The sequence below is a fragment of the Colletes gigas genome, unplaced genomic scaffold, assembly GCF_013123115.1.
Source record: "Colletes gigas isolate AHSC1104 unplaced genomic scaffold, ASM1312311v1 Colletes_gigas_Sc00049, whole genome shotgun sequence".
Classification (NCBI taxonomy): Eukaryota; Metazoa; Arthropoda; class Insecta; order Hymenoptera; family Colletidae; genus Colletes; species Colletes gigas.
Window position 1 is genome coordinate 99,812 of NW_025106678.1, and position 19,750 is coordinate 119,561.

The 19,750-nt window shown below is 34.4% G+C and overlaps 2 protein-coding genes across 6 annotated transcripts; both read right to left on the reverse strand.

Moving 5' to 3' along the window:
• Positions 1–9,577: 9,577 nt before the first annotated feature.
• On the reverse strand, positions 9,578–13,704 carry LOC122403330 (disks large-associated protein 5-like). Of its 2 annotated transcripts, none has more exons than XM_043406810.1 (4): positions 13,532–13,704; positions 10,764–13,394; positions 10,257–10,391; positions 9,578–9,784 (listed from the first exon to the last, which is right to left on the reverse strand). In XM_043406810.1, exons 1-4 carry the CDS (start codon positions 13,701–13,703, stop codon positions 9,726–9,728), a joined length of 2,997 nt encoding a protein of 998 aa, XP_043262745.1. In that variant the 5' UTR covers position 13,704; the 3' UTR covers positions 9,578–9,725. The 2 variants fall into 2 exon arrangements, with proteins under 2 accessions (XP_043262745.1, XP_043262744.1); XM_043406809.1 differs by having other exon boundaries at positions 10,764–13,400.
• A 1,271-nt stretch (positions 13,705–14,975) lies between these two features.
• Positions 14,976–19,315, reverse strand: LOC122403325 (optineurin-like). Of its 4 annotated transcripts, XM_043406800.1 has the most exons (8): positions 19,177–19,315; positions 17,972–18,341; positions 16,875–17,168; positions 16,736–16,813; positions 16,391–16,630; positions 15,491–16,321; positions 15,240–15,425; positions 14,976–15,152 (listed from the first exon to the last, which is right to left on the reverse strand). In XM_043406800.1, exons 2-8 carry the CDS (start codon positions 18,284–18,286, stop codon positions 15,030–15,032), a joined length of 2,067 nt encoding a protein of 688 aa, XP_043262735.1. In that variant the 5' UTR covers positions 18,287–18,341; positions 19,177–19,315; the 3' UTR covers positions 14,976–15,029. The 4 variants fall into 4 exon arrangements, with proteins under 4 accessions (XP_043262735.1, XP_043262732.1, XP_043262734.1 ...); XM_043406797.1 differs by having other exon boundaries at positions 16,391–16,813; XM_043406799.1 differs by lacking the exon at positions 19,177–19,315 and adding an exon at positions 19,008–19,142 and having other exon boundaries at positions 16,391–16,813.
• Between the last annotated feature and the right edge of the window lie 435 nt (positions 19,316–19,750).

Below are 19,750 nucleotides of genomic sequence, written 5' to 3' on the forward strand. Positions count from 1 at the left end.
TCGTTCCAAGTTATTCCACTTGGCATTAGCGTTACCCAAGGTACACCACGAGGAGATCGCATGTTGGGACTTGTACCTCGTGTGTTTGTGTTTTCCGTGTGTATAGTATGCGTTTAGAGTGCCCTGTGTTGCTAACTTCAGTTTAAAGTGAAGTATTGCCCCCACACGGTACAGCGAGCGCCGAGAAGTAAAAAAGGAACGAGGGGGCAATACTTGCATTGTTGGGCTGTGCTTAGGTCATCGGTTGGCATTAATACAGCCCTGCTCTGAACAGCGAAAGGGCAGAGTTGAGCGAGCCTCTGGACAGGGTCTTTTGCGCGTCTTATGTTGCAAAAAAAATTAAACCATAATTTGCTTTCCTTTTTCTTTCGTGTGGAGTAACTTGCGGATGCGAAAGAAACAGATTTACGCAGCAGAGCTCGTCAGAATTATTAAGTTTATTGATGACTTCCTTGTCCTCTGTAAATTGCAATTTCATTTTTATTGAGCTTTTCCTCCAATTCTTTCATCCCATTTTGAGGAAACTTGGTTTAGATTCTTTCTTCTCGTATTTATGTACATACATATAATACAGTAGTATATGTTCACGAAGACTATGTCTTCATTCTGTACCAATCAAGGTTCAGATAAATTAGGATGTTGAAAGTTTTGAGTGTACGTAGATCAGATTCTCCTTTATCGCGCGAAATAAAAGTCTCGATAAAATTTTCAATGTCGCCAACGTGCTCGACGATGTTTTACACTTTATTTGCCTCGCCCTGTATATGGCCTGTAGCGTACACCGTTTAACTTACACGAAAGAATAAGGAAGACGAGGTGGAAGGAAAAACTGAAGGATTCGATCGAGGCTTTGCGGTACACCGGACGATATGATCTCCGGAATCGCCGATCGAAAGCTTGGAAATAGATCCCACGATCGCGATTACAGCACTATAAGCAGCAATCTCGAGGGGCTTTATTATTTTTAAAATAGTTGCACGTCCGCGATTCGACATACTCGAACTTCACGCGCGTTTACGAACTTCAGCAAGCTTCTACGCTGCTTATTGCTCGTGACACTCTAAGTTATAGGCATACACCATGATACGCTTGGAGTGTTTTTATTTTTTAAATACATCTAAATTCGGTTCTTAGAACAATGATGAGTATAATATAAAGAATACTTATTCTAAGTTTCACTGATGTATAAAGAATTCACTATTGCTTCAGATCTGTCCTGAATTAAATGTATAATTAGGAGCACAATCGAAGAAACTGAGTTGATTATTCAGGGACAAATTTACATAGTAAGCTGAGGTATCGAGTGTTCGAGTAAACGATAGATGCGTTTAAGCAGGTTGGGCGATCGAATAAAAAAAGATTTCCACACGATTATAGAAACAAGGAGGCAGCGCGAGGTTGCGGAAGCAATCAAGAAACATGTTCCGACTAAATTTCAATGCGAAGGGAAACGGATACGTCGAGATACGTAAAAAATAATAACGCGTAAGTCAAACAGAAAAGGGGGGGCCCCCGGGGGCTGAAGACCGAGGTGAAAACGAAAGAAACAAGAAGGGGAGGAAAGTAGCTAATACGGTCCCGCAGCAGCAAAGTAGTGAGAAGAAAGTTTCGAGGACGAAAAAAGATGGTGGGCAGAGGAGAAGGGGAGGGGAGGGGGGGGGGCGTAGAGCGTGCCGGGGCAGAAAAACTCTCGAGGAAACGCGAAGGGGACGATGAGTGGAGGGGGTAGGGTTCGAGAAAAATAGAGAACACGGAGATAAACACTGCTGGGACCGGGCAATGAAGCGGGAGAGCTTTGAATATCAAAAAGTCGTGGAAGGGCGAGGCGAAAAAAAGCGAAGATCAACGAGGTAGACGTAGCGAAAACGCAAAGCGAGCAGAGAGACTCTGCGGGGCTCTGTCCAGCTGAGGCAGAAGGACGTATCAGAAAGGGAAAAGGAAAGAAACGATAGACTGGCAGCCAAAGGGACACGCATCGAAGTGAGACGGGCAAGAGAGAAGCGGGACGGACGTAGGATCGAGGACCGAAGGATAAAAAAGGAAAAATCGACGCGGCCAAGAAAAGGATTAAAGAAAAGAGTTTAGAGGAGAGAGCAGAAAGGCGAAAGAGCCGAGGATCGAAGGTGTTTTTCGGGGCGTGGCGAGGGCCGCATGATTACCAGGTGGATCGGTTAGCGCGGTGAGAGTTCAAAGCATCAAAGAGGCCCGACCAGCGAGAAATTGCTTAGGATTCATCTGCCGGCACGGGACCCTCGGGACGTTGTTCGTTCGTTCTGTTAAAGGTATTGTGCACTACGAGAACTCTGCCTTCCCCTGCCTCTCTGCACCTTTAACGGATTGCCCTTTAACTAACGATCGAATGCCTTTCGAGGAGTACCCCGTGGATGGTGATCGCCGGGGCTTTCCCTTTGTTCGGACATTACACTCGGAATATTTTCAAGTGTACCCGCGGTCGGGATGATCGCTCGTGCTGCTCACGATACTCTTTACAGCGCTCCTGATTAACCCAATTTGGAAAGACTGAACCGAAGTAACGATGTTCGAAACAGCCACGATTTAAAGGAGCTAGATCTTCCAGGAAATTCTGGAAGAAATGTGTGTGTGGGGCGAGCGTGGACGTCCGAAGACGGGCGACAAAAACAAATGATGGGAGGGAGAAACAAAAGGGGTACGGAGAGTGTGAAAGGATCGAGGAAAGCGTGCACGTGTGCGATGAGAATAGAGTTCTATAATATTAATGAAGGTATCGGCGGAAATTTTGTTACGTTAATTGGTGTATTCGTAATTATTAACCATCCTGTTCCTAAAATTACAATTCCGTGTGTCTATTCTTTCCAGCGAGTGTGATGCGTAATACTCTCGATTATGTTTGAGAACATAAACATACTTGGCTATCAGTTCCAGAAAGTGGGGATGGCATCATTGTAATATATAAATAATCATTATGGATCTCAACATTTATAATAATGTTTCGAGCATCTTTGTTTGTCTCTCTTTGATCTACGATGTCGGTATAGAAAGTTGTTTCAAACTGTTCGTACGAAATCAGTTTTCGTAAGTTGATTCGGAAATAGTTTGTAATAAAAGTTTCCCAAGGATGAAGGAATACACTTGCAAGACATTCACTTTGATATTTCAGGCTGATGGTGCTGCCAACCGTTATCAATATTGTTGGTGGTTATCTCAGCGACATTAAACAATTAAGACGTACACGTCATCTTGTGAAAAAACTAAAATTATTTGGTAAAATGTCGATACATTGTGACCTGAAAGTTACACGGATAATAGAGCCCATAGAGGGTTAATGATAGAAGTAGAGCTGAGCATCTCTAACCAAACTGTGCAACCACTAACAATTATGTATCACAGTATACTGTATTAATTTAGTTTAACCCGTGAACACGAAAAGGGCAGAGGATACGTATATCCTAACAGTCGTTATACGCGTTATTTAATGTTTCGGTACGGGTTGTTTGATATTTACCCTGTTTGTGGATTTATGGAGATTAGCCATTGTTGGATGTTTATCGGGTAACCGAAAAAGGAAGAAGAGCGGAGCTTGTAACAGCGAAGAGATGGGACGCGTTTCATTGCTTGAATGAATTTGTGTTTTCTGTTACGTGTGTTGTCCATTAATATGTCGCGGGGAACTCGTGTGAGCACGCGCCGCGTAAGTTATTACACTGGTGTCAGAAGTGGGATTACTTCTGTTGAAGATGCGGTAATATATAAAGCGGGTCTGACGACGGGAGGGAGAAACGTGGAGGAACACCAACACGTAGATTCCAAGTGGATCTTTGAAGGAGCAGAATTTCTTTGGAAGGATGTGGATTTTCAAATATTTTTGTTCCCTCATCTTGTGACGTATCCCTGAGGTGTCGACTTTACCAACATAGAGGAACAAACCGTGAAAGAAGAAGAAAGTTTCTGTTTCTCCAAAGAGCTTATCAATAAAATTCCCTGGCAGATTTTGCCTTAGATGCAATGAGAAAAATAATTAGGAGCAATGTTTTGAAACTTTACCATAAGGTGTTACCAAAAATGTGGGAACTTTTTTAGGATCATCGTATTAATACAAATTGAATAGTCTTTTGTCATTATTCAATCTGAGACTTCGTTATCATAAACACACTCACATACAATAAAAACTTTTAGTTTTAATAATTCTTTGCACGCTAAAACGCATATCTTGGATTTTATGATTTCCAACACATTTATTACGTAATCATATTCTAATTTAATGGTAGTGGAAAAAATCTACTAGAATTAATTTTCGAATCAAATATACAGTCGTACGAGGCACGATAATAATTTGTTTATACTTACTGTTTGAACTTTCACACACTTACCGCGAAACTTCTCGAAATTAAAATCGTTTCGCTAACACTTCGCTGAGATTTTGATTTTAACGCGTGAGAATCAACGTGCAAGAGAGTTCTTTCCGTTCTCGCTGCCGAAATAATACTGGCTGTTAGAAGTTCGTGCTGTCTCGATACCTGACCTAAGAAGGATAAGCTTGAAAACTGTCGTCGAGTCTGTTTACTATAAATTGTATGGCTAGTCAGCGTGAGGTCGACGATATCCGGAAGGCCAGACCCAAATTTAGGCACGCGTCTCTTCGGTTCGAATACTATTTCCATCATAAATTTTAATTAAGGCTCCGTACAACAAATTCTCTTATTTAAATCCATAAAACACGCTGACAAAGTTTGGCTAATAAAATCTTGGACACCCCTGTCTGTTCAATATTTTCATTCAGAACATTGAACAAATTGGCAATTTAATTTTCAATTTGTATACAGCTGATTTTCGTCGATACGATTATTCGTAAATTATTTATTCTGTATTTCACAAAAAAAAAATAATGCAATCAATGTAATCAATGACTGAGAAAATTACGTAATTAATAAAAATTTATAGTACGATTAGTTTTATTTTTACACTTTGCAATCTCTCGTTCGAGAAGAAAGGCCCTCATGCTGCCGTTTCCTTTCCGCATTCTTACCCCCCATTCTCTTGACAATCGTACCAACTTAAGACTAATTTATGCTAATTAATCCTAACACATACGAATATTTAAAATTCATTTTGTATTGTAAAATGAAGAAACTGGTCATTCAGACACAATACAGAATTTAAAGGATACGATCAACTATTTATAAATAACGTGTAATTAGGTTGTACTTAACTGTTTTGTTATTTAGAATATATTTTATAACTACTTGTAAAAGATGGTAATCCTGCACATGCTAATAATGGCAACCCTGTACCCCTATTGGAAGATACTTTTTACGTTTGCTAACCTTACCGATTTCGGTGGTTCAGTTGGGTATAGTTCCCAAACTCACCGTCTTTTAATCGAAGAGGTCGCTCGAAAACCACTAGTTTTTTACCACGTCGGTATTTCAGTTTCTGTAATACTAACTTCCATAAAGTGGAAGGTCTTCCGGCCTTTTCAATGTAAACTCTGTCCTTCAAATTTGAATAATAACCGTAATGTAACATTATAGATGCAGTAAATATTGCCCCAATTTTGTAGTAAGCACTATTATCTACTTTATTCCTAGGTACAATGTTATAATACATTCTGAACTGTATATTCAATAACTACGTTTAATTTTACGTATAATGAGTAACATTAATCACGTGCTTCCCCATTATCCACCTAAAATATCACCCTGCAACACGTTGGGTCGCTATAACGTAGAGAGTATAAACGTGTAACCGAGGTAAACGGAACGGTTAACGAGCATTTTCTGCGCCCTTTTCTTATTATTCAGGGGGGGTGGTAACGCTGGAGAAAGCGGGTCGAGGAAAATGAAAACAGGGGATAAACCCACCGACGAGTACAGTGTGAAGAAGAGAAACAAAATAGCAGAACAAGAACAGGAGTAAATCCAAAGAAAAAGTGGCGGAACAAGAAGAGGAACACGACTGCAAGAACAAGAACAACACAGCGAAGGATGACGAAGGAGCAAAAGGAGCGCGAAAGAAGGCACGGAAAGGTGGTAAAAGGAGAAGGATGCTCCTAATTCGTAGTTCGGGGCGGTTTTTTCGAAGAGAGAGGGACAAAGTGGGAGGGGGAGGAGAGGGCGAGCGAGGGAGAGCGAGGGAGCACAAAGCGAGCTGAGGTATAAATTGGTTTGTTTGCCACGGAGATAAAAGGGGCCGCTAAATGTTATCTTTAAGGTGTCGGATCAACGCAAATGTGGCTGAGTTACTCGTAATTATAGTATACACGGAGCTCGGCCCTCGTCTCTACCTGCCGCGCCATCGGTTGGCTTTCTCCTGGCTCTTAGCTTTGCCACGTTTCTCGCGCGGCTCCATTGGCGTAACCATTGACCCGTGAATCGCGATCCGATCTAGCCAGATACCGCGGCAAAAAGCAATACTCGGTTGATTAAATCGGGAACAAAACGCGAATCCTCTTACGCATCTGTTTCTATTGATCATCCGCTGCATAATGCGCTCGATTGGCTACGCGATAAAAACGATCCTCGACGAGGTGATTTTCCAGGATTTGCACACGATATTTTAATCGTTTCTTCCTCAAAAGATAAAATAAAATTCATGCTACGGAGGGTTAAATACATTGATCGCAAAAATACCATTTATCTCGTTTGATAAATATAACTATTCGTTTAAAAGATTTGTATATATTACACTATTTGTAATGCACGTAGGCAAATATTGCAATTTGCAAGCAATTACTTAGTTTGGTCAGAGAATTTCTGTAAGCAATATTTTATATCGAACGAGTGGATGACTCGATCAAATTGAACGTATCAAAAATTCATTATCTATAAATTTCGGGTGCGGAAATTATCCCTTTCATTGGGGGGGACGCCTTTGTAAAAGTTTGGAGACCACTGGGTTAGACGGTGCATCGTTTGATTCGATCCCGAGATCGTGTCCTGAACGCAGTACCACCCCCCTGTCCCCTCAACCTCAATATTAATTTGTGACAAGCTAACGCGTTTCTCTTCCACGGGACCGGCAGCTGGTTAAACCCATTAAAGGTTTGGCCCGGCTGGATTGGGTCCTTTCCAATTATAAAGTTTCATAAAATCGAATTTTTGTTTGCATTTCCTGGAAATATATATTCTGTCTGTATATGTATCTCTGAAATTATACCGGGCAGCTTGTAAAATTGACAAAGTTATAAAAAGTATCACTTCAAATGAAACGAAGCATGGAAGAAACAAAATCTATTAAAGCGTTATACTAATGTCTCAATTAATTATTTCGCTGACAGAGGGGCAGCTTGTACTTTGTGATTTAAGATGCTTTTTGCAAAACTTTAATTAAGTTTTTCTCAGTTCTATGTTTCTCAAACTGGTGGGCACAATTTATGTTATATTAATTAGTATCACTATTTGATAAAAAAAGAAGTAACTATTCTTCTTGTTGTAAGTGAAATTTTACAATTTATTTGCAATCTGAATTGCGTTTTCTTTTTCGATTGTAATACAAATTTTACAACGGTAAATCAAGTAGAAATCTTTTTCATTCGTAGTTTTTTTCAAATAAATTTTGGATGTTCGATAATTCAGTGACATTGAACAACGTATTTTTGAGACATTACGCCAATGGGAGTGCTTTTTATCTCAGATTCCAACAAGATGGGACTCCCTATTGATGTGGCTTGAACAGCCGCGCATACAGTGGAGCCAACATTATAGTACAAAATAATAATTCATAAATTATACGCGCCGCGATCGTTTACAGACTTAGGCATATAGCTCACTGCACATGTCGGTGATTCCCGTGTAGGTATATCAATAAGCCTCACTGGATATGTAGTTATTATACCGGGTGACACAAAAACATCGACCTTTCTTAAGTTTTTAAGAAAACTTCAATATTGTTTTTAATTTATTAACATTGAAATTGATCGAAACCTAATTATTGAATTCACAAAACTCCCTGAAACCGTGAGATTTCGAAACTTGAAACTCTCGAGAGCCAGAATGTTTATTTCTTTTCATTTCCTTTTTTTAAGTATCTATTTCTCAGGACCTAAATTTTAATAATTTTCGTTAAATTGTTATATTAGTTACATGTGTATGAAATGTGAAAATTATTACTATTATTGCATTATGATTATTGTTATTCACAAATAAATTGTAATTGTATCTAGCAAATAACTTCCTCCTGATTCTTACGGCCAATACTAGTAACTATATCCGCCCGTAGAGGGCACCACAATCTTTAGCATAATCAAATAGTCGAAAGCCATTTCTCCTTTCCATCTTTGGTTTCAACGCTGCAGGATAAGACTCCATCCTTTATATCCATGAAAAATGAGGATCGATTAATGTTTAATTTCAATCGTTTAATTAGACATTCAGTCGATGTTTTACTTTGTCATACAATAAATAATATATTTCTATTCAACAAACAGTATCGCCTATCGATCGATGGCCGTCTTGCCTCGGACACGCATTTGCTTTGACCCATTCTTAAAACATAATTACGAAACCATGTACAAGGTGTTTCCTTTAAGTAAGAACGGTGGAATATCTCGCGAAAGACTGAAGCTAATATAAAAATGTTACAAAAATTCTTTGGCATTTAAGGGGACATTTATATGGAAGACTTCGAAGTCAAATTAATTTTGTTAAACGGAACTTTGTATCTTCTTATTTATAACATGGTAGCATTTGTTGAGATGATTTCAATTGTATGCAATACGAGGCCACTTAGTGTAATATAAAGTCGTGAACTCGTGGATCCTTCTGTATTAACTATAATTTAAATAAACGAATAAGCAAAAAAATCTTCATCGAATAATTATTTCGTTATCCCATATACATGTAAGATTCCTTATGTTTCTTTTTGCGATGTAGTTTCCTTAAAACGAAGCGTATTATAAGATAATGAAGCGGTAAGAATCTAATAATCCTCCGAGACTTCCAACCCAGCTATGATCCCTATCATGATCAACTCCGCCTAACGCTACTCGGTTGAGGCCACGAGTAGTATGGTTGCCTCAAGGATCAGACCTTAAGTAGTATCAAAAGTTGCTACGTCAACTTCGCTTAGCGCCATACGGTAAATGATGTAGCATCAATCTTGTCGCATGTTTTCCCGATACCAATGATTCGCGTTAAAAGAATAAAAGTAAACAAATCTCGGATCATTTAAATTACAAATGGAAAACGCGGTCAAATCTACAAATCGGTTATGTAACGAAGAGAGGAAATGGGCTACATTAAAATCGAGTAAGATAAAACGATGATTTGAAAGCATTGGCGTACGTACTAAATTTAACGTTTATTTAAAAACGCATGTTGCGCACCTGGTAATATCGAATTAACCCAGACCTAACTGTAACCCAGACCTAACTGAAACCCAGATTAATAAATAAAACACACGAATTAAATCTCCATTTAACCATCTATACTTCATGCTCGTACGAAAGTATATTTGCATTTCGTACTGTATCAAATAATTGAATTTTATTCGTAAAAATATTATACAATTGTGTATAGCTTTCTAAATGTTAGTTCATAAATCGATATCTTTGTATTATTAAAAACTATTTCGCCATACTTATTTTACAATAAATTGCTTGCATATGTTTAGTCGTGCTCTTTTAAACAATCAACGAAGTCTTTGCAATAAAAAGAACTTAAAAAGTGTTAAAATTAAGAATATTACGTAAATGCACGATTACATAATTGTAACAAACTTGTTACAAATATAGTCTGCGATTAAAATAATTATTCAAAGTTAACGGACGATACTTTCCTGTTTCGTGATCTTCTGACTCGTGTAGGAGCTGAAATAAAGGTTTTATCGATTTGTAGCTGGATCCAGTTAATAGCAGAAGCTTTAACTTCTCTATTTAGAAGTCCGGAGCTCCATATTTGTTGACTCTTTAACGTATTACTCCAAAACACGAAAGAAAAATATTTGTTTTTGAAGAATAATGCAATTTGTATAATTTTTCCTAATTTTAATTAAAATTTAATATCTAAAAACTTGTTATTATCGATATAGCAAAATTTTTTTAATATTTTCATATTCTCTCGGACTTTCTCGTTGGAAATTTTATTCGTTCGCTACTGTTTTTATAGTTTTTTAAATAAACGGTCGTAAGATAATCGTTAGTGTTTTTATATTTCTAACATATTTCCCAGTTCGATTTTCTAAATTCAAATGTCTAAATTTTTTAATTGCAGATTCGATAAGTCTTTTGCCACTGATCATATACATATAGGTAGAATATAAAAGCTAAAAACTGAAATTACCTTTTGCTGAAGTTTCTTCTGGCACATCACCTTCCGTGTACATACTCTGTACCTTTTCTTTAGACTGTGTTTTGCTCCGTCTAACATGAGGAGTCATGGGAAGTACCGGTTTTGTTTCTATACAAACACTGCAATCTATAATCAGAAATTATTAAACCAAATATAAAATTTGTCAACACCATTGAAAATTAAAATTTGTATATTTGTTGTAACTTTAACCAGTATATTTAACAAAGTTAAAACTCCTTATCGATCATGAGAATAAAATCTGAATGTAGATTATAAGATGCTAAATGCATATAAATCTTTTATTATTAATTTAGACTGTTTTACAATATACTGTAACTAGATTAATTATGTTTATTATTAATAAAAGTTCAGAAAAAAGCTCATAAATCTTTTTATTTATCCTACCTAAAGAGTAACGCGAATTTTGTTTAATAGGTTAGGATTTCCTCCTGATTTATTATTAAAAATAATAATTGTTATATTAATGAACATCTTTACCAATAAATTTAACGCTCCTTCTCGATCTTCTCCTCTCACATCTTTGATTTAAACTCATATTATCAAGTGCATCTTCTAAATCTATCTTTGAATCGATTTTATCATTATCTTTGATATTGATGCTCGAACTTCTTCTCGTTTCCAAAGGAATTTTATTTTCTTTGTGCTCTGATTCTTTTACACTTAGAGATAATATCCGCAAAGATCTTCTCTTATGCTGAGGTAGATTTCCTTGGGTAACTGTTTTAGTTCTCAAAACTCTTGCACTTTCATTAGCATTATCTACTTTCTCTTCATCATTTGTAGGCATGTGATTCTCTGATTTTTCTTCCAATATATTTAGATCTGCAACGTCTGTAATTTCTTTAAATGGTATGGAAACTGTAGTATTCAATGGTGTAGTTTCATCAGATATTTCGTCATTTTCATCGAAAGCATTTTGCCGCTCGATGTTTCTTCTTCGTCGCGACGCGTTTAAGTTATTATTCGATACAGATCCATGTAACGGTGTTGCAGACTGTATTTGTATAGTTGGAACTGATGTGTTTTCTTTTTCAGAATCTTGCATTTCATCAAATATATTTTCAGGTTCATTAATACCATTATCGTTAAAATTTAGTTTCTTTGCCGCGTGAATCGATACACCGTCTTCGGAACAATCGAAGTTAAAATTATCTATTCTAGCCGTAGTTAAATCCGTGTCTCTTTGCTTTTCTTCGTCAGTTGAAATTTCATTTAATGTTATAGTATCATCGAAATTTACTTTATGAGTTATTTTTGAATGAGGTTCCACTTCAATTGAATCCTTTGGTAGTTTCAATATACTTTTTCCTGGTGTTTGAGTAGAGTTTAAATAAGATGATTCCGGTGTTTTACACATTCGACTTATTTTTATTACTACCAAAGGGGATGTTAATTTTTTGGTCTCAGATAATTGCACTTTCTGTATCTGACTCATTCTTGTTCTATTGTATTTGGCAGGTGTCAATTTCCTGCCGCTCGTATCAATTGCTATAGATCTTCTTTTATACTTTACATTGGGACTGCTTTCATTCAATCCGTGTTTATCAATTGAAACTTCATTACTTATAATTTTAGCCTCTTTTGTACTGCTTTCAACACTTGTTTCTTGTTTCTTTTTATTTTTTGCCAAAAATGCCCTAATTGAACTTGACCTTGTAGGCACAACTTTTTTTATCGCGGCCGTTTTCTTTTTAACAAGCGGCTTGACAATGACAGACGATTCCTCTTCTTCCCAGTTTCGCGAACAGAGTCGTTCTAATTTTTCAAACCTCAAATCACAATTCTTTACTTCCATGTACATCATGTCCCAAAATCCTTGTAAGTCTCTACATGTAACTAACATTTCACCTTTTCCTGTTTCACAGTCGGAAATTAAATTGCGAAATCTTTCGAACTTTTTAGTTATTAGCAAATTTGTTTGTCCAACAGCCTGATTAATTTGGTATTGTGCATCTTCTGCGATTTCTGTGGACTCTGCCTTCACCTTTTCCCATTTCTCGCATAATTCGCTTAATCTATCTATTTCCTTGTTTAGAAGAAACTGAAAATATTGCGCAGTGCGCTCTTCTTCCTCGATCGAAATATTTAAATTTTTCATAACAGTATCTTTTGTAGGAATATCGTCATTTCCTGAAGAATTAAGACTTAAACCACGTTTCAACTGTTGCTCTTTCCTAGCAATACTTTTCCCACGACTGGAAACTACATATGGTGAAAAGAACACTGGTTTGTTAAGAGAATCAGAGTGTGCAGATGTAGGTTTATTACTATTTGAGGAAGATAATGCTCCTTTAGCATTATTATTAAGTGTTATATGAGATTCTTTAGTACTGTTATTACACAACTTGTTATTTTCTTCTCTTTTCTTGCTATCATTTTTATCATCAATTGTGATAGTATTATTCATGTTGTCGTTATCATTTAATGTATTAGATGTTTTCTTTTGGTCATATGAAACATTTAATCTTGTGATTTCAACGGAGGCCTTGTTCATAACGTTTGTACCCTTTTTCTTATCAAATATCGCTGATGCATTGTATTGTTGGTCATTAAATTTGTCCCCAGTAAATTTTGCAGTACTATTTCTTTTACTATTTCTTTTACTTGCCCTTGTCATTCTTGAAGATGATAACATGGTACTGCTCAATGTCATAGGTGACATACTTCCTATAGGTACTCGACCAAATAATAATCCTGTTGAAAGTTTAAATTTATAATTAGGCGGAGCAAAGGAAGGCTCTTGTTTCTTTGTAGTTTCCTGTTTCTGCTCATTTTTTTTAGCCTTTTGCTTCTTAGTGGCATTGGAATTAGAAACCGTTGTCACAGGTGTTATTGTACTCTGTGCATTCATTTTATTTAATAATCTCTTTTGCGTGGCTCTAGTAATTCTTTTTGGAGGAGGGGTAGATGCCACAGGTAGTTTTCGATTCAGTGCCTTTCCCACGAATATATTTTCATCTTTGCTAGCTGGAGAATATAATTTATGATGGACTAAACCAACAATAAAGGGAGGCCTTCTCTTTGCTTGTTCCATTCTTTTATGTCTATCGCGTTCAGACTTCCATTTTAGAAGTTTAATTGTAAGACGTTGTACGTTATCAGGTACCTCTGGTTCTAGAAATAAAATGTAACCACAAAATAAACATAAGTAGATATAAATGAAAATTATTGACCTGTAAGCAAACTGAGTCTATTTGTGTACAATGTACAGAAAAGATACGTTAAACACGAGTAATTTTACAAACCTTTACTCTCTGATGTAGTAGACGCATTTAATATATTCCTATTTTCCATTACTGCGTTAGCTCTACGATGTTTACGCAGCTCTCTTTGTTTTTCGGCGCGAATAGACCGACCCTCTTTTATGTTTCCGAAACCGAAAGATTTCTCCTTATATTTTTGTCGAAGAAATGACATTTTATTTCATATAAATTAACTTAAAATCAACATACAACACAAACCGTTCAATGATAAACTACAACGGAAAACAATTTCAAATTGACCCAGCACCAGTGGTGCCAAAACAACTGCATGTATTGCGCATGCGCGTTCGAAAAAAACGACATACATCCGCCATTACTAATTAAACTGCGAGTTTTACGAACGTACTGAAACTACGTCAAGATAAAAAATACAAAATATCGAGAAATAAGTGAAAATCAGGGAAATCAAATTTGAATCAGTAGTAACATTTCTTTTCTCTTAATAGTCGAGAAAATACAAAATTCGAAAGTTCGATAAATACGTAGTTATTATAGTTAAGACTAGTGTCTCCCTGCGATATCATAATTTGAAAAATTGTTCCTTGGAACATATCGAAAAGAAATATGTATAATTACAATTGTAGAGATCTCGATGATTCAAATTGACACGGAAATTTGGAAATTCGACAATATTATTAATAATATTAATGAAAGCAACTTACCTTTATATATAACTATTTTTTTTAGATTTTGTATGATTTCATATATTTACGTAGCTTTCAATATATTCTTATTTTTTTATTTTATTTGATACGTTTGTGTATTTCAATTCGTTAAGATAGCGCATGGGGAATTGTGAAAGGATTTATTACTATTGCATTTTTTGTGTGTATTCTGGGAGTAGTGTTTTACCAATACGGCCCTGTTGCGATCAGTTTCGTTTGGACCGTTAGTGACCGTTACAAATGAAGACCATCTTTAAAGAAAACATCATCTAGGTAAAACGAAATTTTATATTAGTAAAATAAAGTATAATGCATTTGTTTAATTCGAATTAAAAATTGACGACGTATGAGAAATTAATTTTATACTGTAAATATAGTTCACAATAAGATTAAAACAAAAATTGTATCTGGAAACTTACAATCGGTTATACCTGTGGGGTTGTTGATTTTATTCTAACATTTTGTTTAGGCAGCTACTTTACATGCATGTATGAACTTTAGAAAGTATTCTTTTACTATGAAAACGAAATATTTTTCAACGCGAAAAAGTCGTTTAATATGTATAACTGAAATGACATACTTTATTTTTAATATTAAAAGTTCAATTTTTAAATAACACAGAAAAATTAATAATTTTATTTTTTAAATCTTGTTTACATGGTCTAATACATAAAAATTTATATATTTCAACTATTATATTACATATTAATATACTGCTATTTATTAATATATAGTATATTATAATTATAGTACATTACTGCTTATATTAACGATTTAACAATTGTTAGGCATAAATAATATTGCGAGATTTCACGCTAGTCAAAATTCAAACAAACTTCAACATGTTGTTCTAAAGATTGCATATTTCTGAAATTGCAATTACATTTTGGACACGAAAGCGCGGATATTATGGGGAATTCTAATTGAGCTTCTGTGATCTAAAAATTAGATTTTCATTATGTACATTGATGATTGATAATTTGATTTTATATTTGTAAATTATAGAAGACAATATAAAAACGTACCTGAGTTGTAGATTCACTAGTCGTCCGCAATTTTTCGTATAATTCTACAGTGAACTTTATTTGATTCTGTAAATCTGTATTTAGACTTTCCTTTTCTGCCAATAATAACTCTTTCATTTTGTGCTCCTGTTTAAAATCTTCTTCATAAAGCTTTAATTGTGTTTGCAGCACATTGTTATTTTCAATCTGCATTAAAAATAAAAACAAACCATATCTATGACAAGAAATTTTATTTCGTAGTTATTACTTACGTATTGATCCATTTTTTTTTCCAGTTCTTTTAAGTCAGAATCTTTTCTTTCTATACTTTGATGCAAAATACCAATTTCAGTAACTACAGTATTATATTTTACTTCAAAGTTTTTCTTCTCTGTTTCTAACGTTTCTTTGAAACCATTTTCATACAATGCACTTAGATGATCAAATGACGATTTTTTATCGTATAAATCTAATTTCTCCTGTTGCAACTGTTCCTTCCCCTCGTTCAACATTTTGTATTCAATTTCGAGATCTTTTTTTTGTAGACTAAATAACCTTTTTTCTTCTTCAAGACCTTCCTTCTCTTTAACAAGTGAAATCCTTTCTTGTTCTAGTAATTGTTTATCGTCGATAGTTTGTTCTTTTAATTCTGTAACTTTTTCAGTTGATTCAGATAACACATTACGTTTCATTACACTTCCTTCAGTTTTATCCCCTAGTATTGCCTCCAGTTCATGTAGAAGAAAATAACAATCTAACAAAGCTTTATCCAATTCATTTCGTACTGTAAATGCATTTTCTTTATTTTCGATAATTTTCTGTCGTTCTTCGTTAAACTTTTTATAATAAATTTGAACTTTATGGCGGAAATCAAATTCGCTGTCCAATATCACACTATAGTCAAATGTTTCTAGAAGTTCAAAAACTTCTATAAATTCTTTCAAATATGTTTCTATGAGAGTAGAATGATTAATTTGTTTATCGAAACAAGTTATTAAATCTTGCATCTTCTCGTTGTAGTGCCGTACTTTATCAGTATATGCCTGATAACATTTGTTAAGATTCACAGAACTTTTAACACAAAACTGTACAGGTTCAGTAGCCTAAAAATATTTATGAAAATAAGTATTACGTTCGAAAATAAATTTTTATACGCTCATTGAAATACTTACATGTTGCAATTTATTTTCAAGCACAAGAACCGATTTCTTTAAAGAATTCATTTCTTTATCTTTTGTTAAATATTTATCACATTCGGTGCAATTATTTACACTTTCAAAATTGTTAGAAGTATTATAAATTAGAGATTGGTTAGAATTATTTGATCTGCTCGACTGCAACATTGCAGTCTGCTGCTCCAATTTTTTTATATTGAGCCTTTGTTCTTGTATTGTACAAGTAGCTTGCTGTAACTGAGAACTCATTAAATTCGACATACTCAATAAATTCTCAACGTCTGAGGATAATTTTTTGCATTTCAATTTATAAGTATTTAACTCATTTGTTGATGAACATACTTGTTCCTGGTGTTCAATTACAGGAATAGATGTTTCTTTTTCTTTTGTACTGTCACGTATTTCGTTCATACTTAAAACCTACAATGAATTAAAAATGTAAGTAAATAGGAAGAATACAAAATAATGTAATATAGCATACCTCATATTCCATTTCTGGATTATTAATGTACGCAGTGGAAAGTTTTATTTTTAATTCTGTATTTTCCTTCTTAAGATAATTTATTAATCCTTTGGTTTCAGAGAACTTTTTCTTATGATTTTGATGCACTTTCATGATTTCTTCTTGCCAACTAGCAAGAGTATTAAATTGTTGCTTCATAGCAACATTGTTCTGTTTCAATGTTTCCTTTAATTTACAATTTTCTTGCAATAATTCATTTAATTTTGCATGCACTTCCGTGGATTCCCATGATGTTACCATAGTGCCAGGATCCTATATGCAAAAATAAATTTTTAATGATGTTACAAAATTTGAAACATTAAGGGGCCTTTCTACCTTGTGGGATTAAAAAAATCGATATTTTTTTTGCATTTTCCTTTAGTATGTAGTCTCGAAAATATGTCTACCAAATATTAAATTGAAATTCGGAAAACTAACGAAGTTATAGCCTGCTGAAATGTACCGCGCGCAGGTATAACAACTGAACGTGAATCTTTAATGCTGTTTTTCTCGAAACTACATTTTTCGGCACTGCGTGCGTGATAACTAAAAAACTATTCAAGATATCAACATCAAATTTATACAGTATCTTCAGAACTGGTCTCCCTATAGCATGAACTAGGATAATTGCGATATATGCAATACTTTTTCTTTTATTAACAAAAAAGCAACCAAATATATGAAAATATTCAGTATTTTTTCGTAAAATAGCTGCCATTTTGCCATTTTTTGTTTTTTTGAAAAGATCCTAGTTCATGCTGTAACCACACTCATCTATATTAAGAATATCGTTGGTTTTAGGATTTCGAATAACTTATTCGCAAGATATCACGTACGCAGTCGGGTGCCGTTCGTAAAAACTGTTGTTTGATGATCAACAAAAACAGCGTAATCAATAGATATTATGCGTTGCAAAAATTCGTAAATATAGCTAAATATATAATAAATGTATCTACAAAATCCGGAATTAATCGCTCTTTAATAACCCGCAAAAAAAAATCACAAAGAAACACGTATTTTTCATGCCTACAAGGTAGAATGGCCCCTTAATTAAGAACCGTACAATAGATACATACAAGTGACATGCCTTTTTGTTGAATATCAATATAACATGCAAGCGAGGATGCTTGAATGCAATCCAATGAGTTGTTTCCTAATACCACAAAGGACAATGAATCACTTTCGTCAACAACATTAAAATTTGTTAATGTAGGATTCGAATACAGATGTGCATCATCGTCTAATATAAATCTAGCCTTTCCATTATTCGTAGTAAAACCAAGACTTTGCAAACGGGTTTCTGGTTCAAGAGATAATTTTGAGATAATGCTTAATGATTTCCATGAATCTTGTTCTTGGAGGGAAGACACTTCTTTTTTATCAGACTCCATGGTTGCAAAGTGATTCTGATTAATTTTACTTCACTTATTTTCACATTTGATTATTCTGCAAAATAAATATCATTAGAAAATTAATATAAACTACAAAAATTTATATTGTTCTTATTACAGGATAAAGAATTTAAGGTATTAGGTTGTTTACAAAGTTCTTTCTATTTTTTTAATAGATGATATTGCAATAGCATAAATCCAAAAGTATTGTAGCTACATTCATTGTTTACAGGATTTTAGAAACTGATGAAAGTCTTGAATACTTTCATTTGTTTTTAGCACTGTGAACATTATAACATATTGTTCTTATTAGTAAATATTATTTAAGTTCTTTAATGCAATATCAAAAATTTTTAAAGATAAAGATAATTTCGAAAGATAGTGGAACAAAATGGCGCCTATATTATTCAATAAAGTTACTTCTGTTAAAACTTATTTATGTTCAATTTTCACCCCAAAAGCGAAACGAACATTGTATACAATTTAATACTATTGTCACACCAATTATAACAAAAATAAGGATCAGTATAGTAATCGACGTCACTGAAAAAATTATATTAAATACATTTAATTAGTACTAAAGAAACGAGTGAAACGCACAATTAATATATGTTAAAAACGTTTGTCATTCTTGATTTCTATGGAATTTGGACTCATCAAAATTATTCGCTGATAAACAATAAAAAAGTCGAACAAAAATGATAGTTCATCGAGTACATACTTCACTTTCAACTGTTTACAACATGACTGCACAAATAACGACACAACAATACCACATACTACGCAGAGATTCTACTACGTAGTACACACTGATACTGTCATTCTCAATCACAACACGAATGACTGAATATTTGAAACATTAAATATTATGACACTATTTAAATACTTACTATTATTGCATTTACTTTCGACAATTGATGAACTTGTAGTTCTGTGCAATGTTTGTTCATAATTATGCATTATTTACAAAACTCGAGAATGACATCGAAAGCACATAAAAAGTGCATGACAAAATGTCAGCTGTTTTTTTACAAATGTGAAAACTAGATGGCTTTTGGTATGAAAAGAGCTAATGTCCCCTTAAAAATAATATCTAACGTAAAGTAACGAATACCTTGTGTAATTATATTTATTTCATGCAGTTTATTACACAAAATTAATTATGAATAAAATAAGTATAGTCGTTAGGGTGTTAAAATATTCTAAGGAAGGGAATGACCCAAGGGTTAAGATAATTTTTAACTCTGAAGCATGTTTAAGTAATATTGTTCTACCTGTAAAGAAAATAAATTATTTATTTTACGCGTTACATGAAATTTGGAGTATATAGCTTAGTATGATGAAAAATAAGACTACTATACTGTAAATAACAATTATCCCCCAAAAATGGGTGGAAATTTCTCAGGAAATGGCGGAGCCAATCAGAAAGAAGCGACGATTCGACCATAGACTATAAACCGAGCA